This window comes from Desmodus rotundus, chromosome 6 (genome assembly GCF_022682495.2).
Source record: "Desmodus rotundus isolate HL8 chromosome 6, HLdesRot8A.1, whole genome shotgun sequence".
In the NCBI taxonomy this organism is placed as follows: domain Eukaryota; kingdom Metazoa; phylum Chordata; class Mammalia; order Chiroptera; family Phyllostomidae; genus Desmodus; species Desmodus rotundus.
Window position 1 is genome coordinate 39,209,772 of NC_071392.1, and position 18,281 is coordinate 39,228,052.

The window sequence follows — 18,281 nt, forward strand, 5'->3', positions numbered from 1 at the left end:
ATACTCATCATCAGTTCTTTTGAAGTTTCTCTGGTTATCTCTTTGGTTTGATGAAATGCATCCTGTCATGTATTTCTCAGAGAATTAACCTTTGTACGGTATTCCTGAGTCAAGCTATAGACTTGACAACTGAAAGATAGTTTAGCTGTACCTACCTAAAATTCTTGATTTGTACCTTATTTTCTTGAGATTCTTGAGAGTAAAGCCAGCATCCAGATACTGAATTATTTATAATAATTGGGTACTGAATTATTTTAACTATACCTAGATTTGTTTTCAGTTTATAAAACATATAGAGGACAACTTTATTTATTTTGGGACCTTAGTATTAGTGTTTTATTTAAGATTTTATTTATTTATTTATAGAGAGAGGGGAAGGGTGGGAGAGAGGGAGAGAAACATCAATGTGTGGTTGCCTCTCATGTGCGCCCCCCACCGGGGACCTGAAATCATGCTTTGACACTTCATAACCTTTCTTTTTTTAATTATACATTTATTGATGAAAATGTTTCATTAGTGAATTTGTTTTCAATAGACAGAAAAACCATAAATTCAATAAGCATTTGTGTTTTGGCTTACCATTGGATCCATTCTTCCTAACAGAATGTCTATCACAGGGTGGGGTGGGGAATACAGTATTTGTTGGTGAATGAATACCTGGATGAATATATAAATTGGTGGAAGAAAGAGTAAATGAATAAAGAACATGACCTAGCATGCATAACTTCTTCAATAATATAAAGATCCAAGATAAACATTGGAAAGAAATACATTGAATTCATTTAAGTCATTCATTGTATTGTCCCTTGCACAATGTTACTCCTACATGTTTTTCTTCACTATTTTTTTTACAAAGGGAATAGGAAGTAGAAATAACACATGATGATGTTTAGTTGTGTTAACTAGTGCTCTTGAGCAAGTCTGGTAATAAGCAACTATTGGCAAACAACTTCTTGTATTTCCTATGACATTCATTCCTATAAATTTTACTAGAATTCCATTATTTTTTATGCATTTCTATCCTCCTATAGTCTCATCTATTACCTCTTTTGGCCTAAAAATCTATAGTTGAGTAATAGTTTATCTACTTGCATGTCCTCTATACCTCCTTTTCTAGTAGCTTATCATACTTGACATACTTTGCTGTGAGGATATAATTTATTAGTCTCCCATGAGACCTTTCATTCCTTATGGGCTTCCACCATATTTCATTCATCTGTGTATCCACAGGAAGCAATAACACCTGGTAAACCCAGAATGAATTTTTTAACTACACATTTAATACATGTTATACATTCCTTAACAATTTCTTCTTTTACATTTCCAGTTAAAACTCAGGTAATGGGAGAAATCAAGGTTGCATTGAAGAAGGAAATGAAGACAGATGGTGAACAACTGATAGTTGAAATTCTCCAATGCAGAAATATCACCTACAAATTTAAATCTCCTGATCATCTCCCAGGTATCTGGCTTTATTTATTTATTATTTTTTTAATTTTTTTAAAATTGTTGTTTAGTACAATTGCTCCATTTTCTCTCCATCACTCCCCCTGATAATGAGCAATATAATACATCTAGGAATTCTTTAGGAATATGTCCTGAATATTTTGGAAAATGTGAACTGAACTAAAATTTAGACTGTACATCAAATATATCTGAAAACTGTGAAATAAGAATTAATTTCTGTTACAAAGAATAAGCTGATATTTTAATAGTTTTTAGCTAGATTTTTTCTAAGATAGTTTGTATATCTTTTAATCTTTTTATGTCATCTGAAATAAATTGAATACAATCTTCCGGCTTTGTATACATTGTAGGAGAGCTCTCAGGATACAATTGCAATGCTTTCAATAGGACATTGTGTGGTTAATGAACACTTTACAAGCTGAATTCTTATTTTCAGATTTATATGTGAAAATATATGTGATGAACATTTCCACCCAAAAAAAGGTAATCAAGAAAAAAACAAGAGTATGTAGACACGATCGAGAGCCTTCATTCAATGAAACTTTTAGGTTCAGCCTAAGCCCTGCTGGACATTCTCTTCAGGTAAGTCTGTATTACACAGTTTCTGTTTAAACATTTGTATTCACACAGTACTTATTTTCCGCTCAATTATTTAATATTTATAAGCTGATTTTATACTGTGTTACATTTCATGGGTTAATTAATTCTTAGAGGCATTTGGGATTTCACAGGCAACTCTCCCTGTCCAAGTAGCTACCAAGTCTCTCTATTCTGGCAGTTCATTTCATGCAGAATTAGTTCCATGCTCGATGCTACCAGTCTTTGGGTTCTCATCTTTGTTGCTCAAATCTTTTCAGCACTATGCCTGGCCTACTTGCCATCAATGTTTTACCCTTTTAATTTATTTCGTCATACTGATGACAGATGTATCTTTTTTAAAACACTGGCTAGGTTACATTAAAGCCCCTGACTCATTCACGTTACCCTCTAAGGTGAGTTCTAACTGCATGGATTTAATCACATCACCTTGCGTACCTTTCCACACACTCTGTATTTCAGTCACAGCAGAATCTTTTCAAATCAGATTAAGCCTCCAATCCTTTGCTCCTATTTTTCCTCTGCTTCATCCAGCACAGTATTCCACATCTTTTAATGAAAACTCAGCCCTTTAATGGTGAACCTTGATGTAGTTCAACATGCTTTATTCATATAATATTTTGCTTACCTTATTAAGCAACGAATCCCAATCTGTCTTGTGCAATAATTTATAGACTTCCCTGTCATTGCTTGTATTCTATCAGCTTCTCTAGCGCAAGGCTGGTGTTCAGGTTTCTTTGTTCGAATGTCTAACATGATGATTGTAAATAGTATGCCTTCAGTAGATGGACAGATAAAGAATAAAAGAGGAAAAAGGAGGAGGAAGGAAAGTGATGACAAATATGGAAGAGAAGACCATGGTGCTGGCACTTAAAATAAAGGCCTGCAGTAGAGACAAATATAAGAGATACTACAAAGCAGCAACTACATTGAGAGAATTAACTTACATTAGAGTGAAGGAGAATAACAAGTTAAAGGAGACTCTTCAGGTGGTGTGTCAAGAACATCTCATTTACAGAGATTGAGTAGTTAGAGACAGAACTGAGAGAGAGAGATCATGAATTTGCTGCAATTTGATAAATTTGACAAGATAGGCAGGCTCCAAGTGAAAATATACAATTCCATCTGAAATACCAAAACCAGAGGCCAAAAATATAGTCATAATCAGAAATGTAGATTATGAAGTCAGAAACATGAAAGCAAATTTTAGGCAGGAGTAACAAGAATTCTGATATGAGAGAGAGAGAATTAATAGTTAGCTTTACTTAATGTTTTCTAGCCTCCCTTCAACTCAGTTCTAGAAGAAAAAAAATTCTTGATTCTGAGATCCTATGGAATTTTAACCAATAAATGTGTCCCGCACATGACAAAAAAAACTTTTGAAAATGCATACTATAGTAAAATCACCAGTAAAGTCAATGCCAGCTAAAACCACTGTTATGTTCTCCTTCTTGTGGACTCATGTATTTACTCAGTACTAGTAAAAATGTACCTAGGAAAGTTGTTTTTTGTGTATGAAACTTCCCATCAGTTTAAGCATAAACCTGGTTAGCACTAGCTGGGAATACATGTCTGATCTGGAATTCTCATACCCTGCAGCATGTGTCTTTTCCTCTGGGAAATGTCGATGTGAATTAATTCATAATATGCAAATCTTTGGAGGACATTCGTGTTATGAGCTCACTCATAAGTATGCCTGCTACTCTATCTCACCCTCACCCTTTCTTGTTTGTGTTTTATCTTTGATGATAAAAATGTCCTTAAAAGAGTTTGAAAATATATACGTGTATATATAATGTTGGCTCCTTTTTTCTAGATTTTACTTTTCTCCAATGGAGGGAAATTTATGAAAAAGACCTTGATTGGTGAAGCCTGTATCTGGCTTGACAAAGTGGATCTCAGAAAAAGAATAGTCAACTGGCACAAACTTCTGGTCAGTCCTACTCAAACCCACTGAAGTGTGTCTGCTCAGGGTGTAGAAACTGCACTACATGATCACAAACGGACACCGTAGTTGGATACTATTGTACTAAGCTGTGTTTTCTGGGGTGAACCTAAGAGGAGAAACAACAGGCAAAAATATACTTAAAGCCTTGTGAATGTGTCGTGGAACCCAGAAAGAAACACAAATGAATATTTCATGTATCAAAGGACAAAAAATAAAATAAAACCAGGAACACTGAGACCTTGATTTCTTGCAGCTGTCAAGAAAAACAGTGAGAAAAAATGTTGATTACTTAATGCAAAAATGTTTGAACAGAGTTGACAGAGCTAAAGGCAGAGTGCAAAGATTAAAATGGTTTCTAATGCAAACAAAAGTAGTATTTTATGCGAAAAGAAACTTGGTTGAAAGGAAACAACTGATGTAACAAATCTGCTTTCGAAAGTTCAAAATCTTTTTTCTTCATCTTATCTTCTCAGACAACTTACTATTTTGAGGTTCTTACATATGATACACCTACAATATGTGTCCAAGACTAGAAGAAAAGCAGTGTGGTCATAGGAAAAAGAAAACTGATAATGTAGAAATTATGGCTTTTAGACCGTACTATACAGATTTTCGCTGTGTCTAAATGTTACAAGGGTGAACGACACTAATTTTGAAATCCCTGTTGTAAAAGCACATTTGTACAATTTGAAATAATGTAGAATGAAGATAATACTAAGTAGAAATGGTATTATATTTATGTAGAAATAAAGCCAGGACTGGTAAGGACAATATTGCACCATAAAATATTGGAACCCTGGTTGAAAACAAAGTCTTCTTAACTTACCCTTAAACCAAGGCATTTGCAATCTGCATACCAAAGGACGCAGATTAAATCGGTATGATCTAGCAAGCATGGGAATTCTTTCTTTGTGGAATTGCAAAGGAATGTGTTATCCCACATGTTTCACTTCTTCTAAGTGGTATATTGACAGAGTGAAAAATCTTCCTCTGGCAAACAAGTCATAGTAATCTGTGGCATTCATTCATTAAACTGGTGTCATTTTCTACTCTTTCATGAGTTTCTTCCTTAGCACATTAATTGGTTGTTTAGTGAGAACCCTGACACCACTCAATCTCTGCTCCATTTTCCTCCTTTAGTGACAATATCACAGTGATCGAGTTCATCCATGTTGGGAAAATCAGGGAAAAGTCAACATCATATTGAGGGTAAAATATAATTTGCACTGTTTTAACTGTATGGAATAAAAGGACCAATGTCTAAGTCACTAAAATGAGGCATCCTCTTTTCCATCAACCAACATTAACAAAGGAAGTAACAAGGAATTGCAGGAAACACGCTCAACTGTGATGAAAAAGCCTGGCTTCGGGTCTTGGTTCTGCCGCTGACTGTGTCATCTTGCACATGTCACTTAAACACACGCTCCCCAGAGTTCTTATTTGTGGGATAAAAAAATTATATATTCCTAGCCTTCCTAATGGGATGTTAGGTGATCAAACTAATTGATCTATGAGAGAAAATGAAAGCACATTTCCAAGTATGTTTTATACACATAAATGAAGAATTATTACACAGGGTTTTTTTTTTGAATTTTATATACAAAAAATATACTGCTAACCAATGGCACATACTACATGAATAAGAGCAGTATATTAGCTCCAAAACTAATTTTTCTTTAAAATACAAATTTTCATTTAACCTGAAAAGAAGAATACATAAAAATATTTTAAAATTGGGTTATTATAAATTAAATAAATTATACTGATTTTATCCTATTCCCACATGCTACAAACCCAAAATTTAATTAAATGCTATGCAGAACACTCAGAATTCAAAACCTACTTCTTTATTGAAGGGTGAGATTTTAGTAGGTTTAGAGAAATCATCTCTAAATATATTGCTTAGGTATTGAACTTCCTCATTTTTAAAGAAAAACATACTTTAAATTTGAGGGGAATTGATTAAATGTAAAATATTAAAAATTTAAAAAAATTCCTAATAAGTTCCAGGTTGTATATCTTTATTATATTCATGAAAAAACCCACAAATTTGCTCTTCTTCTAAGGAAGGTAATAGTCATTTATTCTTCCTTCTACTTTCCATTCTTCCTGCCCTGACAATGCAGTGTCGCTTACCATTGATATTTCTTTAAAATGAGCATGCAGGGAGGGGATCACTAAAGATGTGATATTGCTAGGATTTTATTTTCAGAGACAACTATATCTGTTGATGGTTGCCATGGATATTTCCAGAAAAAGTTAGTATTTTAGGAAGTTGATAATCATCACTCATAATTGGAGAAGAAAAGGGTTCAGAAAGGTCTCCTGACATAAAAAGGCTCTACTATTTTCCCGTAAAAGGGAACTCTGGCCCACCTTGGGTCTCTTTTGTAACCACTTAACATCCAGAGGTAATGCATGAGAGGTTGTATAACCAGTTAGTTTACTTTATTCCAGTTGTAATTTATTTTAGAATAATTCAACTGAAGGTGCCACCAAAACAAAGATCACACCTGGGTAGCTATTTGACCTGTAAGAGTAGCAGTCTTTTCATTATAGGTGCCCTCTGTTCCAAGAAACTGGTGGTGAGGCCAGGTCAATCAGGAGAGTTAACAACAGGGCTTCTTTTTGTGCACCAGCATCCCACTTCAGAGAACATGAGATCCTGCCAAAGTGCTCCAAGTGTGCAGCTAACCAATCTCCTGGGTTGTACTGGAATTATTCTATGCAACACCAATCCTTTCATGAATGCATTTCTGAATGATGTTGGTAACCCTTCTAAAAACAAAACTATTTCTTTTTTAATTGCAAACAGGGATCTTGGTGTTTTTTTACTTTTTTGTATATATCACAGAACATGATTTTCCACTTTTTATTTTATTTTACTGGAATTAGCTTTTTTTAATCCCGATAGTGACAAAGTTTGTAATCTCTTAATAACATGTGATTAGTCCATTTACAGCTCTTATATCTTGAAAAGCATCTTAATTTTTCCCACAGTTTCCCTGAGTCATCAGAGACTAACGTTGCTTCTTGGTTTAAAATTGGGTCCTAAACACCTTGTAGCTGTAGAAGCAAAAGCACAGAAAGAATTTTCACAAAGGACAGGGATTTACAGAATGGTTGTTGCAGACTTAAACAACATGAGTTGCAAAAAGTTTTTTCCCTGTTATTACTTAGATAAAGGATACTTTTGGTGACTCTGAATTTTTTATTTACCATTTCGGTTTAAAAGAACAGTCTCCATGACAAAGGGGCAGTGATCACTCTGCTCCTTCATGTTGCCCATATTGTAATTACTCACACTACTCAATGCATATTTTCAGCATATCCGTGGAATTGATTTTGTGGATCACACACATTAAAATAGCTATATTGTGGGACTATTATAGCTGGTAACCAGCTGATATTGATTCTTATTATAGGAACGGTTGTGATGATAGTGGTGATAGCCGTAGTGACACTAGGCTGGTGGTGATGTGAAGTAAATTAAAATTATATACTATATTGTGCCCAATTTATTAGAAATGATTTGATCAATGGTTCATTTCATTAAGATATCATAAAGATGTTTATAGTATTTTTTTACTTTATTATTTAAATCATAACTAACAATATTTTTAAAAACTTATTTTCATTGCTACAATGTCTAATATTCCAAAAGCAGCCGACTACAGCTATATATGTTTATAACTCTAAGTATGACAGAGTGATGTTCCCTCTTTTGAGCTTGAGATGGAAGTGAAAGTTCAATGAATAATTACGAGCTGTCTCTTCAATAATTACTTGCCTTTGATGTAACACAAGAATGAATGAGTGAAGTAGATTTTCTCATTGAATATGACACATTGATATGTTCTGTATGTTCCGTGTTGTTGTTGTTAAAGATACCCATTAAATCAAATGATTCCTTATCTGATAGGTAGGCTGAGAGCATTTTCTTAATTCGCTACCCTGTATATAACTATACATTTGGTAAAATAGACAAAGTTGAAGTATTGATTTCATTTGGCATTCAGCATGTGAATATGATTATTGTTTGATTGTGTCTATATATCTGTTGGTGATGTGCTCAGGTGCTCCCACTACCGATTAATGTGTGTGCTGATATCCTAACAGAAACACATCTGATGTGAAAGAAAAACACATTCTTATCTGAAAAAATAAAACCTAATAAAATTGGTTTCAAAATAAAAAATAAAATACTTGGAAATATGTCTTGTTTTGAACTACATGTTGCATGCCGTGTTGGTGATCTGCTGATGTGTTCTTCTTTTCTGTTCTGCTGAAATCTCTCTGGAAAATCTGGTGAACAAATACAAATTCTTGGGCTAAAGGTTGTAAACACTGAACTGAAACTCATGAGAATTCAATTAAAAATGCTTGTAGATCTGTCTTGAATCTTACTCTATGTAAAAATTTGTCTTGGTTCTGTGGTTGTATACAAGATGTATCTTGATAACTTATTCAAATCGTGCTATTTAAAGGCTGTTGCATCAGCCTTACTAATAAACATTGAAAATATCAACTTTGACTTCTTGTGTTTATCAACTTGATAAATGGATACTTAATATATAAATAAAACATTTTGGGACATTTTCTGCGAAAAAACATATCACCAATACATTTACTTACCCAGTTTAAAATATATTTTAAACACAACACAGATACAGAAAACAAATGTTAGCTTAATAAATTAATATTATATGTAAGACACTCTTATAATCACCACCAGATCAAGAAATTGAATTTAGCCAACAATCTCTGAAGACCTCCATTTAACCCATTCCTATCACAATTCCCTTTAATGTAACCACTATCCTGATATTTATGATAATTATTTCCTGCTTTGTCACTGTCATCTGCCTAGTAAATACTCATGTAGTTTTCCTGTTTTAATTTCCATATGTTTTGTAAGCATCTTCTAGTCTGCATATACTCCTCCCCACCCCTTCTCTTTCAGTGAATCTTACTTGTTGAAGAAACCTGGTCTTTCCACCTGTGGGGTTCCTCGAACTCTGTATTTTGCTGATGGCATACTCAGAGTGTAGTTAACTAGTTCCTCTGCCTCCTATTGCCTGGCTTGTGGTCTTTCGCTCTACGGATTTGACCTGACTCACAGGTTGGTATTGTAGTCCACCAGTAGGAGGCACACAATGCTTGGCTGTCTCCTTTGTTCCATTCATAGCCACTGTTGCTCAATGCCTACCATAGATCTGTTCATTAACCAGATGGTACAAAATGGTGACATTCTGTTCAGTCATCAGTTCTACTTGGGATACTTTTGAAAAGATAAACGTCCGCTCAACCAGTATTTGATTACCCAGTAGGATAGTTTGTGTAGAAAAGCTGGGATAATGGCAGAGGAAGTAGGACAGTTTTCCTCTATCATCACTGTTCAAAATAATAAATGAATTATTCAGTAAAAAATAAATTTCCAACAAGTCACTTGAAAAGATCAATAAAATTAACAAACCTGTGCCAATCAAAGGAGAAAGAAGGCCAAGTTACACTTATCAAGTATGAGAAATGAATACAGATGCTAATATCCAAAGCCAAAACTTAAAAAATCCAATCTAGCAATGTATAAAAGTGATAAGAATCAAGACTGAGTTGAACTCCAAGTTACACAAGATTATCTTAATGTTGGAAAACAAACTAATAAAAGCCAGTGCATTGGTAGTTTATTAAAGTATAAAATCATAAGATGCTGGACAATTTTGATAAAATTCAAAATCCGTTCATAACAAAAACTTTATAGCACACCTGGAGGGAAAGAGTACTCTTTAAATCTAATACATATTACCTACCAAAGGAAACAAACAAACAAACAAGCGAACAAAAAGCTTGGTGGTAAAAGGATCGAGTGCTTTTCTTTCTCAACCACAAACAAAGCAAGTACGCATATGACCATCATTCTTTTCAATACCTTTATCAGCGTTTCTAGCCATTGTGTCAAGGCCAGAAATAAGTACAAATAAGGGAGTAAGAAGTAAAAGAAAAGAACACAATTATTTGTAGATTTTATGTCTTCGTGTATAGAAAATCCAAAACAACCAACAATTTGTTTTAGAACATATGAGAATTTGTCATTTACTAAATATAAGAACTACAAAATAGAAAAATAAAAAAATACAAAAATACATTTTTCCCTGAATGTGAATAAGAAAGAGGCAATTTAAAGTATCAAATACCTAAGAATAAGTTAACAAAGAAGTTTGACTCTCTATAAAGAAAATAATGAAATTTTATCAAGATATTAAGATCTAAATAAAATGTTAATTGATTGAAAAATTGAATATTTCAGTGATGTGTAATTTTTCCTAAATTACAAATTCATTGATTCAATGCAGTTAAGTTTTTCAAATGTGTGTGGAATTTGATAAACTGATTTTAAAATTTATGTTGAAGTACAAAGGGCAAAAAAAAATCAGAGCACACCTAAAAAGAAAGAACAAGATATAAGAATATTTTCTACCAGATCTAAGACTTATTATAACAATACAGAAACTAAAGAGCGTATAGTACTGGCACAGGGTAGATAAACTGAACAGTGGAACAAGATTACAGACTCACACACTAACGGGCATTTCACATATAACAGAGCAAATAAAGCAGATCTGCATGGAAGCATGAACTTCACTTAAAGGGCATGAACCAACTGAGTAAGCGCTTGAAAAAATGATATTGGACCCTGTCTCTCACACTTTGCAAATATAAACTCTGCATAATTTGAAAAAAATTATAAAACATTCAGAGCAAAATATAAGAAAATAGCTTCATAAACTTGGGGAAGGAAAAGATTTCTTAAAAAGACATAGGAAACAAAAGGAAAAGTTGATAAATTCAATTACATAATGATAAAGGCTTCTATTCCTCAGATGCTGTGAAGAAGTTGACAGGGAGAGCAAAAAAATTAGGAGAGATATTTGTCACATAAAAAAATTAGTGTCAAAAATACATAACAGATCAGAGGAAAAAGAAAAGCAATGTAATGGGAATACAAGAGAAACACTGGAACAGATACTTTACATGAGAACAAATCCAAATGGTTCATAAACATGTAAACAGATGCTCAACCTCATTAGCTTTCAGAATATTCCAGTTTAAACTACAGTGATATATGATATGCCATGTATTATACAATGAGTAAAAGTCTAGTCTGAGGAAGGTAACTGTTATTAATGAAATTCTCAGGTAAACATAAATTGACATAAGCATAAATCAGTACAAACATTTAAAAAATAGCTTGAGATTACCTTGTATTATTGAAAATTACCATAATTTACAACTTTTTTTGTTTTAATAATTATTTTTCCATTACACTTGATGAACAATATTGATTAGACATTTATATAATTTATGAAGTGACCATCCTGATAAACCCAGTACCCATCTGACACCACACACAGTTATTACAATGTTGTTGGCTGTGTTCCCTATGTTGTACTCTACATCCCCATGACTGTACTATAACTACCAAGTTGTACTTGTTAATCCCTAATCTTTCTCACACATCCTCCAACCCCCTTCCCTTCTGGTAACCACCAAAATGTTCTCTCTGAGCCTCTTTCTGTTCTGCTTGTGCATTTATATTGTTTTTTTAGATTCTACATTTAAGTGAAACCACATGGCATTTGTCTCTCTCTGATTTATTTCATTTAGCAGAATACCCTCTAGGTCCATCCATGTTGTCGTAAATGGCAAGATTTCATTCTTTTTTATGGCTGAGTCATACTCCATTGTGTATATGCACCACTGTTGTAGTCATTCACCTATTGATACACACTTAGGTGTTTCCATGTCTTGGCTATCATAAATAATACTCCAGTGTTCATATGGGTGATAGATATGTATTTATTGCCATGTTATTATTAATATTTTTGATCTTTTATTTTTTTCTTCTTTGTCTTCCTAAACATGTTACATTTCTTGTAATTCTGATTTGGCAATAACAAACTCCTTTGGCTTTTTCTTGTCTGGGAATCTTTTTATCTGTCCTTTGATTTTAAAAATAGCTTTGCTGGGTAGAGGAAAATTGGTTGTAGGTCCTTGCTTTTCATGACTTTGAATATTTTGTGCCAGTCTCTGCTGGCATGCAAAATTTCTATTGAGAAATCAGGTGACATCTTATGAGAGTTTCCTAGTAGGTAATTTATTACTTTTCTCTGCTGCTTTTAAGATTTCCTCTTTGTCTTTAATCTTTGGCATTTTAATTATGCTGTGCCTTGGTGTGGGTTTCTTTGGGTTCATTTTGTTTGGGACTCTGCACTTCTTGGACTCCTATGTCTATTACCTTCACACGGTTAGGAAATTTTTCAGTCATTATTTTTTTCAAACAGGTTTTCAGTTCCTAGCTCTCTCTTTTCTCTTTCTGGCATCCCTATGATGCAAATGTTGGTATGATTTAAGTTGTTGCAGAGGCTCCTTAAACTATCCTCATTTCTTTGCATTCTTTTTTTCTTTTTGCTCTTCTGATTGGGAGTTTTCTTCTTTCTTACCTTCCAATTTGTTGGTTTGACCCTCTGCTTCATCTACTCTTCTGTTGATTCCCCGTAATATGTTCTTCATTTCAGTTAATGTATCCTTCATTTCTGAGGGGTTCTTTTATATGTTTCCTATCTCCATTTTTATGTTTTCTATCTCTGTGTTGAAGTTCTCACTGAGATCATTGAACATCCTTATAACCAGTGTTTTGAACTCTGTATCTGGTAGATTGCTTGTCTCCTTTTTGTTGAGTTCTGGTTCTGTAGTTTTGTTCTGTTCATTCATATGGGACATGTTTCTTTGTCTCCTCATTTTGGCTGCCTCCCTGCATTTGTTTCTATGCATTTGATAGAGATGCTGTGTTTCTCAGTCTTAGTAGAGTGGCCTTATGTAGTAAGTGTCCTGTAGGGCCAACAGCAGCACATCGTCTCAGGCCACTAGAACTTGGGAAGGTGCATGTCCCCAACCCCTGTATGGATTGTGTGCACCTGCCCATTGTAGTTGAGTCTTGATTGCTGTCAGTGGAAGAGGTTTATTCCCCAAATGATTGGCTGTGAGGACTGGCAGTGATCAGAGCAGAGGATCTGCTGTTAGCCCCACAAAGCAGGATGCTGGTGCCCACTGAGTCCTTAAGTGTGTCAGACTTTGAGGTGGTTAAGTGGTGCTTTGGAACAGTCCGAAGCTGCCCACCCATCTGCTGGTTCTGGGGCCTGCCAGGAGGCACAGGCCAAAGTCAGCTGATGCTTGTGCCCTGCCTGGGGTCACCCAGCATGAGCTACAAAGTGACCTGCAAATGGCTGCTACTTGTACTGGGCTTGGAGGTAAGGCTAACCTATGAACCGAGGCCAGCAGCAGCTAGTGCTGGGCCTGGTGCCATTTAGCAAGGATTACAAGGAACACCAAGGCCATATGTTGTTTTGTTTGCAATTTGTGACCTTTAAGAGATTTTAGGAAAGTCTGAAGCATGAGCCAAGAGAGCAGGGTTTTATGTGTGTGTATGGGGGGGTGGGGTGAAAAACCCACTGGAAATAGCTTGGGTGTGCTAGTAAGTAGTATGGGACAGGGCCTCAGGGGATCACCAGGACTGGCTAACCAGTTGATAGAGACTCAGTATGGAGCCTGCCTGCTGGCTCTGTGGAGGAAGGCTTAGGAAAGGAACAATGACCTCTGCCAGCACTTCTGTCTGGGATAAAGCTGCCCTTCCATGTCTTGTTCTGAAGCCTGACAATTCGGTTCCACCCCATTTTTCCCTGGTGCCTTCCAAGCTGCTGCCCCATGGCTGGAGCTCAGAGCAATTGCGTCCAAGTAAGACTATGCATGGGCCCTTTTAGAGGAACACCTGGAACTCCAGGAGCCTTCTCTCACACTCAGCCACAATCCCTGCTGGTTTTCACAGCTAGCAGTTTTGGGGACTTCTTTTCCTGGCACTGGAATCCTGTACTGGAGGGCCTGGTATGAGTCCAGGACCACTCGTTCCTCAAGAAGAATTTTTGGAGGCAAAATATCCCTCCCAATTTTTAACTGCCACATGAGGGTGTGGGACCAGCCCATTCCATTCTCTGTCCCTCCTACTAGTCTCAATCTGGCTTTTTGTGTATATACTTAGTTGTAGGACTTCTCTTCAGCTAGATTTCAGGTGGTGTTGAATGATGGTTGTTCTGTAGCTTAGTTGTAATTTTGATTAGTTGATTAGTTGTGGGAGGTTCCGATTACTACATTTACTCATGCTGCTGTCTTGACTGGAAGCCCCCAATACCGTATAATTTAATTCTACTAGATGCAGACATAGGAAAGACTCTTGAACACATCAACTAGGAGACATTTTCAAGAATGTTGGGTGGTTGTTGAGCCAGGACACACTGGTAAAGGGTACCAGAGAAATTCCTGTTTGTAATTTACCAACTGTTGTGATTGGATATGTGACCTTGCTATGCACATCATTAAGGATACTGAATATCATACTTGCAAGAATATTTATAGCAGTAGCATTCACTATAGCCCCAAACTCAAAACAAACCAAAAATCATCAATAATCAAATGGGTAAATATTGTGTAGTATAATAATGCAAGAGAATAAGACAATACAAATGAAACAACAAGGCTATGCATGTCATAATGAGTGAATTTCACAAATATATGGAGAAAAAGTAGCATGCCACAAAAATACAGTGTGTTTCTAGAAACTATGAAGAAGATTAAAGGAGTGATTATCACAAAAGAAAGGATAGGCTACTGCATCGACGAATACAGCAGATGTGACTGGAGAATAGTATTTACAGGGCTGTAAGATACTAGCAATGTTCTACTTCTTAATCTGTGTCATTATTATATGGATATTTGTATAATTATTATTTAAACCATACACACTTCTATTGTTTCGCACTGGTCTCAGCCTGTCAATAATCAATGCTGTGGCTGGACAAACCCTTGTGATTCTTACGATTTCAGGATGTACTTCAGCAATAACTATTAGGAAATCTTGAAAACATGCTGGTTTACTGCTTACAAGCCCTGGAAATCACACAGCATGCCTGGGGCCACACAGCAGAAGTCCCAGGTGGAGAAAGCTCTCATGGGCCTGGCTTCTGCCTTAACTGGGGTCAGAGTGAGGCCTAGGGTCTCACCAGCTCACTGCTTACTGGTGAATTTAAAATAGAAGAGCAGGAATTTAAAGCTCTGGAGGAGAAAGCAAACTAGTCCATAAGGTCAGTTATTGAAATCAACTCTAAAGGCAGCCTGGTTCTTTAGTCTTGTGGCTGGTACGATGTTTATTCTAGTCTTTGAAATGGGTGCCTCTTGCAATCAAAACTTATATCACATACTTGCATTATAAAAAAGGAGAAAAAAAGCCAGGGTTACACTACATCTATGTATTATATTTCACACTTTAAATGTTTTTAAGAGCAACAATAGGCAATGGTTAACTGCAATTATGCTTTTTGAGAACGATTGAAAATGTGTTTAGCAAAACATGGTTAATTATAACTTGTGTAGGCTGTTTCTGTGGAATGATGGGATTCAAAACCAGTTTTGATAAATGAACTCAACAAGTATTTGATTATTTTAGACGTTTGTATTTTATCAAGGGTAGACTAAAAACTCTGAGGGAGAAGCTGACACCTGCAATCCACAGGTGGAATTTCTTCATTTTGGAGCCCAGGCTTTTGAAAGCCTTTCAAAGCCTTTCAGCTGGTGTGATCAGCCACACTGACTCATATTATTGAGGATAATCCTCCTTAAAATGAGTTTATTAAAGATGTTATCTCTACAAAATATAGGCATATCTTGTTGCATTGCACTTCATTTTATTATGCTTCAAAGATGTTGCATATTTTACAAATTGGTGACAAGACCCACCACCAGCAAAAAGATTACATCTGTCTTTATTGCAGTTGTCGAGAAATGAGCCCTCAGTATCTCTGAGGCATGCCCTGTACCACCACAGCAATGCTTCAAGTAGTGTTTGAGTGAATAACTGGGTCCCACAGCCTAGCCAAGTTGACACATAAAACTATGAAAGAGAAATATAACGTTTTTTCTTGGTTGGTTCCTTGGTTGGTTGGTCAGTTGGTTTGGTTTGATTTTTAAGATGAGAGAGGACTGAACAAATTGCAAAGTTATTGGGAAGAACATATTTGAGAGGGAGTGATTCTCTACATTCTCTCTACATATAGAGAAAAGGGAATTAATAAATTTTAGTGTACGATATGGGAAGATGAAATCCAGCTATCCCAACAACTCCTATTTGAGGGGAGAAAGAAAAATTTCTCTAATCACCGGTTTCCAGCCTTGACTACACATCACAACCATCTGAAGAGCTTTAAAAAATATGGAATCCCAAACTCCAACGTGGACCAGTTTAATCATCATCTCTGATTGATGAACTCAGGTAAAGGAATATTTTTAAAGATCCTCAGATGCTGTTAAGGTGTAGCCAAGGCTTAAAACTACTACCCTAGTGAGACAAAAAAAAAGGAACAAGAGAGGGTTAATACAGATAGATGGGTAGGTTTGACGTGAGGTGGTGAAGAGAGTTTCATTCTGATGGCAAAGATTTTCTCAGTGACATGTGGTCTGAGGTCATCTGCTTAAAGAGGAACTGAATAAGGGTTAGATATTTCAAGAGAATAAGGGGGCTTTAAATCAGTCCTAAAGAATAGTGGGAGAGCAAGTCGGCAGAAAGTGGAGGATGCTGTGCTGAAGGCCCTCAGGAGCTAAGTGACTGTACATGGTGGCACCAACCTGCTTTTTCCTATGCCTTTCCCCAGCTTTGTCTTGGTTTATATGTAAGAGCAGAGAACCAATATGGCAAATTTTAATTAGATTGGGTTTTACCAGATAGATTAGATGAAAAGACAGATGTGCAAGAGAGTTCAGATCTTGGGAAAAATTCACTAGACCATAAAATGTATAATTGTTAAAAATGGAAGAAAAAAAAGGTAAAATTGAATAAACTGCCTTACACTCTCATTTTTTAGTATGATGATATTGCTAAAATTAAGTGTTATAATTCAGGAAGTGTAATATCTGAATCTATCTTATTTATCAATTGAAAAAATTACAAATAAAATATATCTAGACATATTTAAGACACTCTATACTTCAGAGCATGTTTCAAAACAAATGTGATCACCATTTTCGTTAATATACATAGATTTTCACCTAAAAGTTTAAAAAAGGATAGATGTACTGGAGACAACAACTGATTATTAGCAAAATGAACCAGTTTTCTTTTACTCCCTGTGTAATACTTTACCAAGATCATACTGACCTCAAGGTGTTCATATGACATTTCTGCTTTCAGTGAAGAAAGGTTTCTTTTGTAGGAGTCAGCTTTACTCTGTTGAGCTAAAGCATTCACTTAATTTGCTAGTTCTACCTGTGAAATTCAAGAAACTATTGTTGTCAATTGATTAGAGCCTTTGAATACTTCAAAAAGCCTCTTAGAAAGCAATACTCAAATCTATTGCTGTAGACATTTAAAAGAAAGGCATATGCTATTGAATTACTTTTTTTTCAAATCCTCACCCGAGGATATTTTTTCTTTGCCTTTTAGAGAGAGAAACATTGACGAGAGAGAGAAGCATTGATTAGTTGCCTCCTGAACATGCCTGGACCAGGACCAAATCGACAATCTAGGTATATCCCCTTATCAGAAATTGAACCCACAACCTTTCAGTTATGAGAAGACACTTCAACTAACTGAACAGCTACACTATCCAGGGAGTTATTGCATTACTTTCTTTTAAATTTTTTTTTAAATTCTCACCTAAGGACATTTTCTTATTGCTTTAGAGAGAGAGGGAGAGAGAAAAACATCAGTGTGAGAGAGAAACATGGATGACTTGCCTGCTGTACCTGCACTGCCCTGACAGAGGATCACATGTGGCCCTACCTGGGGTCGAACCTGCAACCTAGGTATGTGTTCTGACTGGGAATCAAACCCACAACCTTCAGCTAATTGGAATGATGATCTAAACAACTAGGCCATGCTGGCGAGGGCAGTATTACTTTCTTTGAATAGTAGTTAGGAGTTCAGGCTAAGTGAGTTGCAGCTGCCTACAATATTTAATTCAGTTATTCCTCATTCAGACCCTATTAACTCTTACTTGGATTTCCAGAGCGAACTCTCAATGGCCTTACTGTCCCCTCCACTTCAAATGCATTCTCCACACACCCTCCTGTGACCTATCTGAAATGTGTACCTGACCATAACATGTCTCTCCTTAAAACTCAGTGGTTCCCATTGCCAAGATCATGGCAAGAAACTGGACGACATCCT

At 35.7% G+C, this 18,281-nt stretch overlaps 1 protein-coding gene across 6 annotated transcripts in view; it reads left to right on the top strand.

Moving 5' to 3' along the window:
* Window positions 1-7,078, top strand: part of PCLO (piccolo presynaptic cytomatrix protein) — a 353,234-nt gene extending 346,156 nt beyond the window's left edge. For all 6 annotated transcript variants that reach the window (XM_053926477.2, XM_053926478.2, XM_053926480.2 and 3 more), the window contains 3 exons: window positions 1,328-1,462; window positions 1,904-2,049; window positions 3,881-7,078. In XM_053926477.2, the coding sequence (XP_053782452.1) occupies window positions 1,328-1,462; window positions 1,904-2,049; window positions 3,881-4,021 (422 nt within the window). In that variant the 3' untranslated portion in view covers window positions 4,022-7,078. The remainder of the gene's footprint in view (window positions 1-1,327; window positions 1,463-1,903; window positions 2,050-3,880) is intronic.
* The last annotated feature ends 11,203 nt before the right edge of the window (window positions 7,079-18,281 follow it).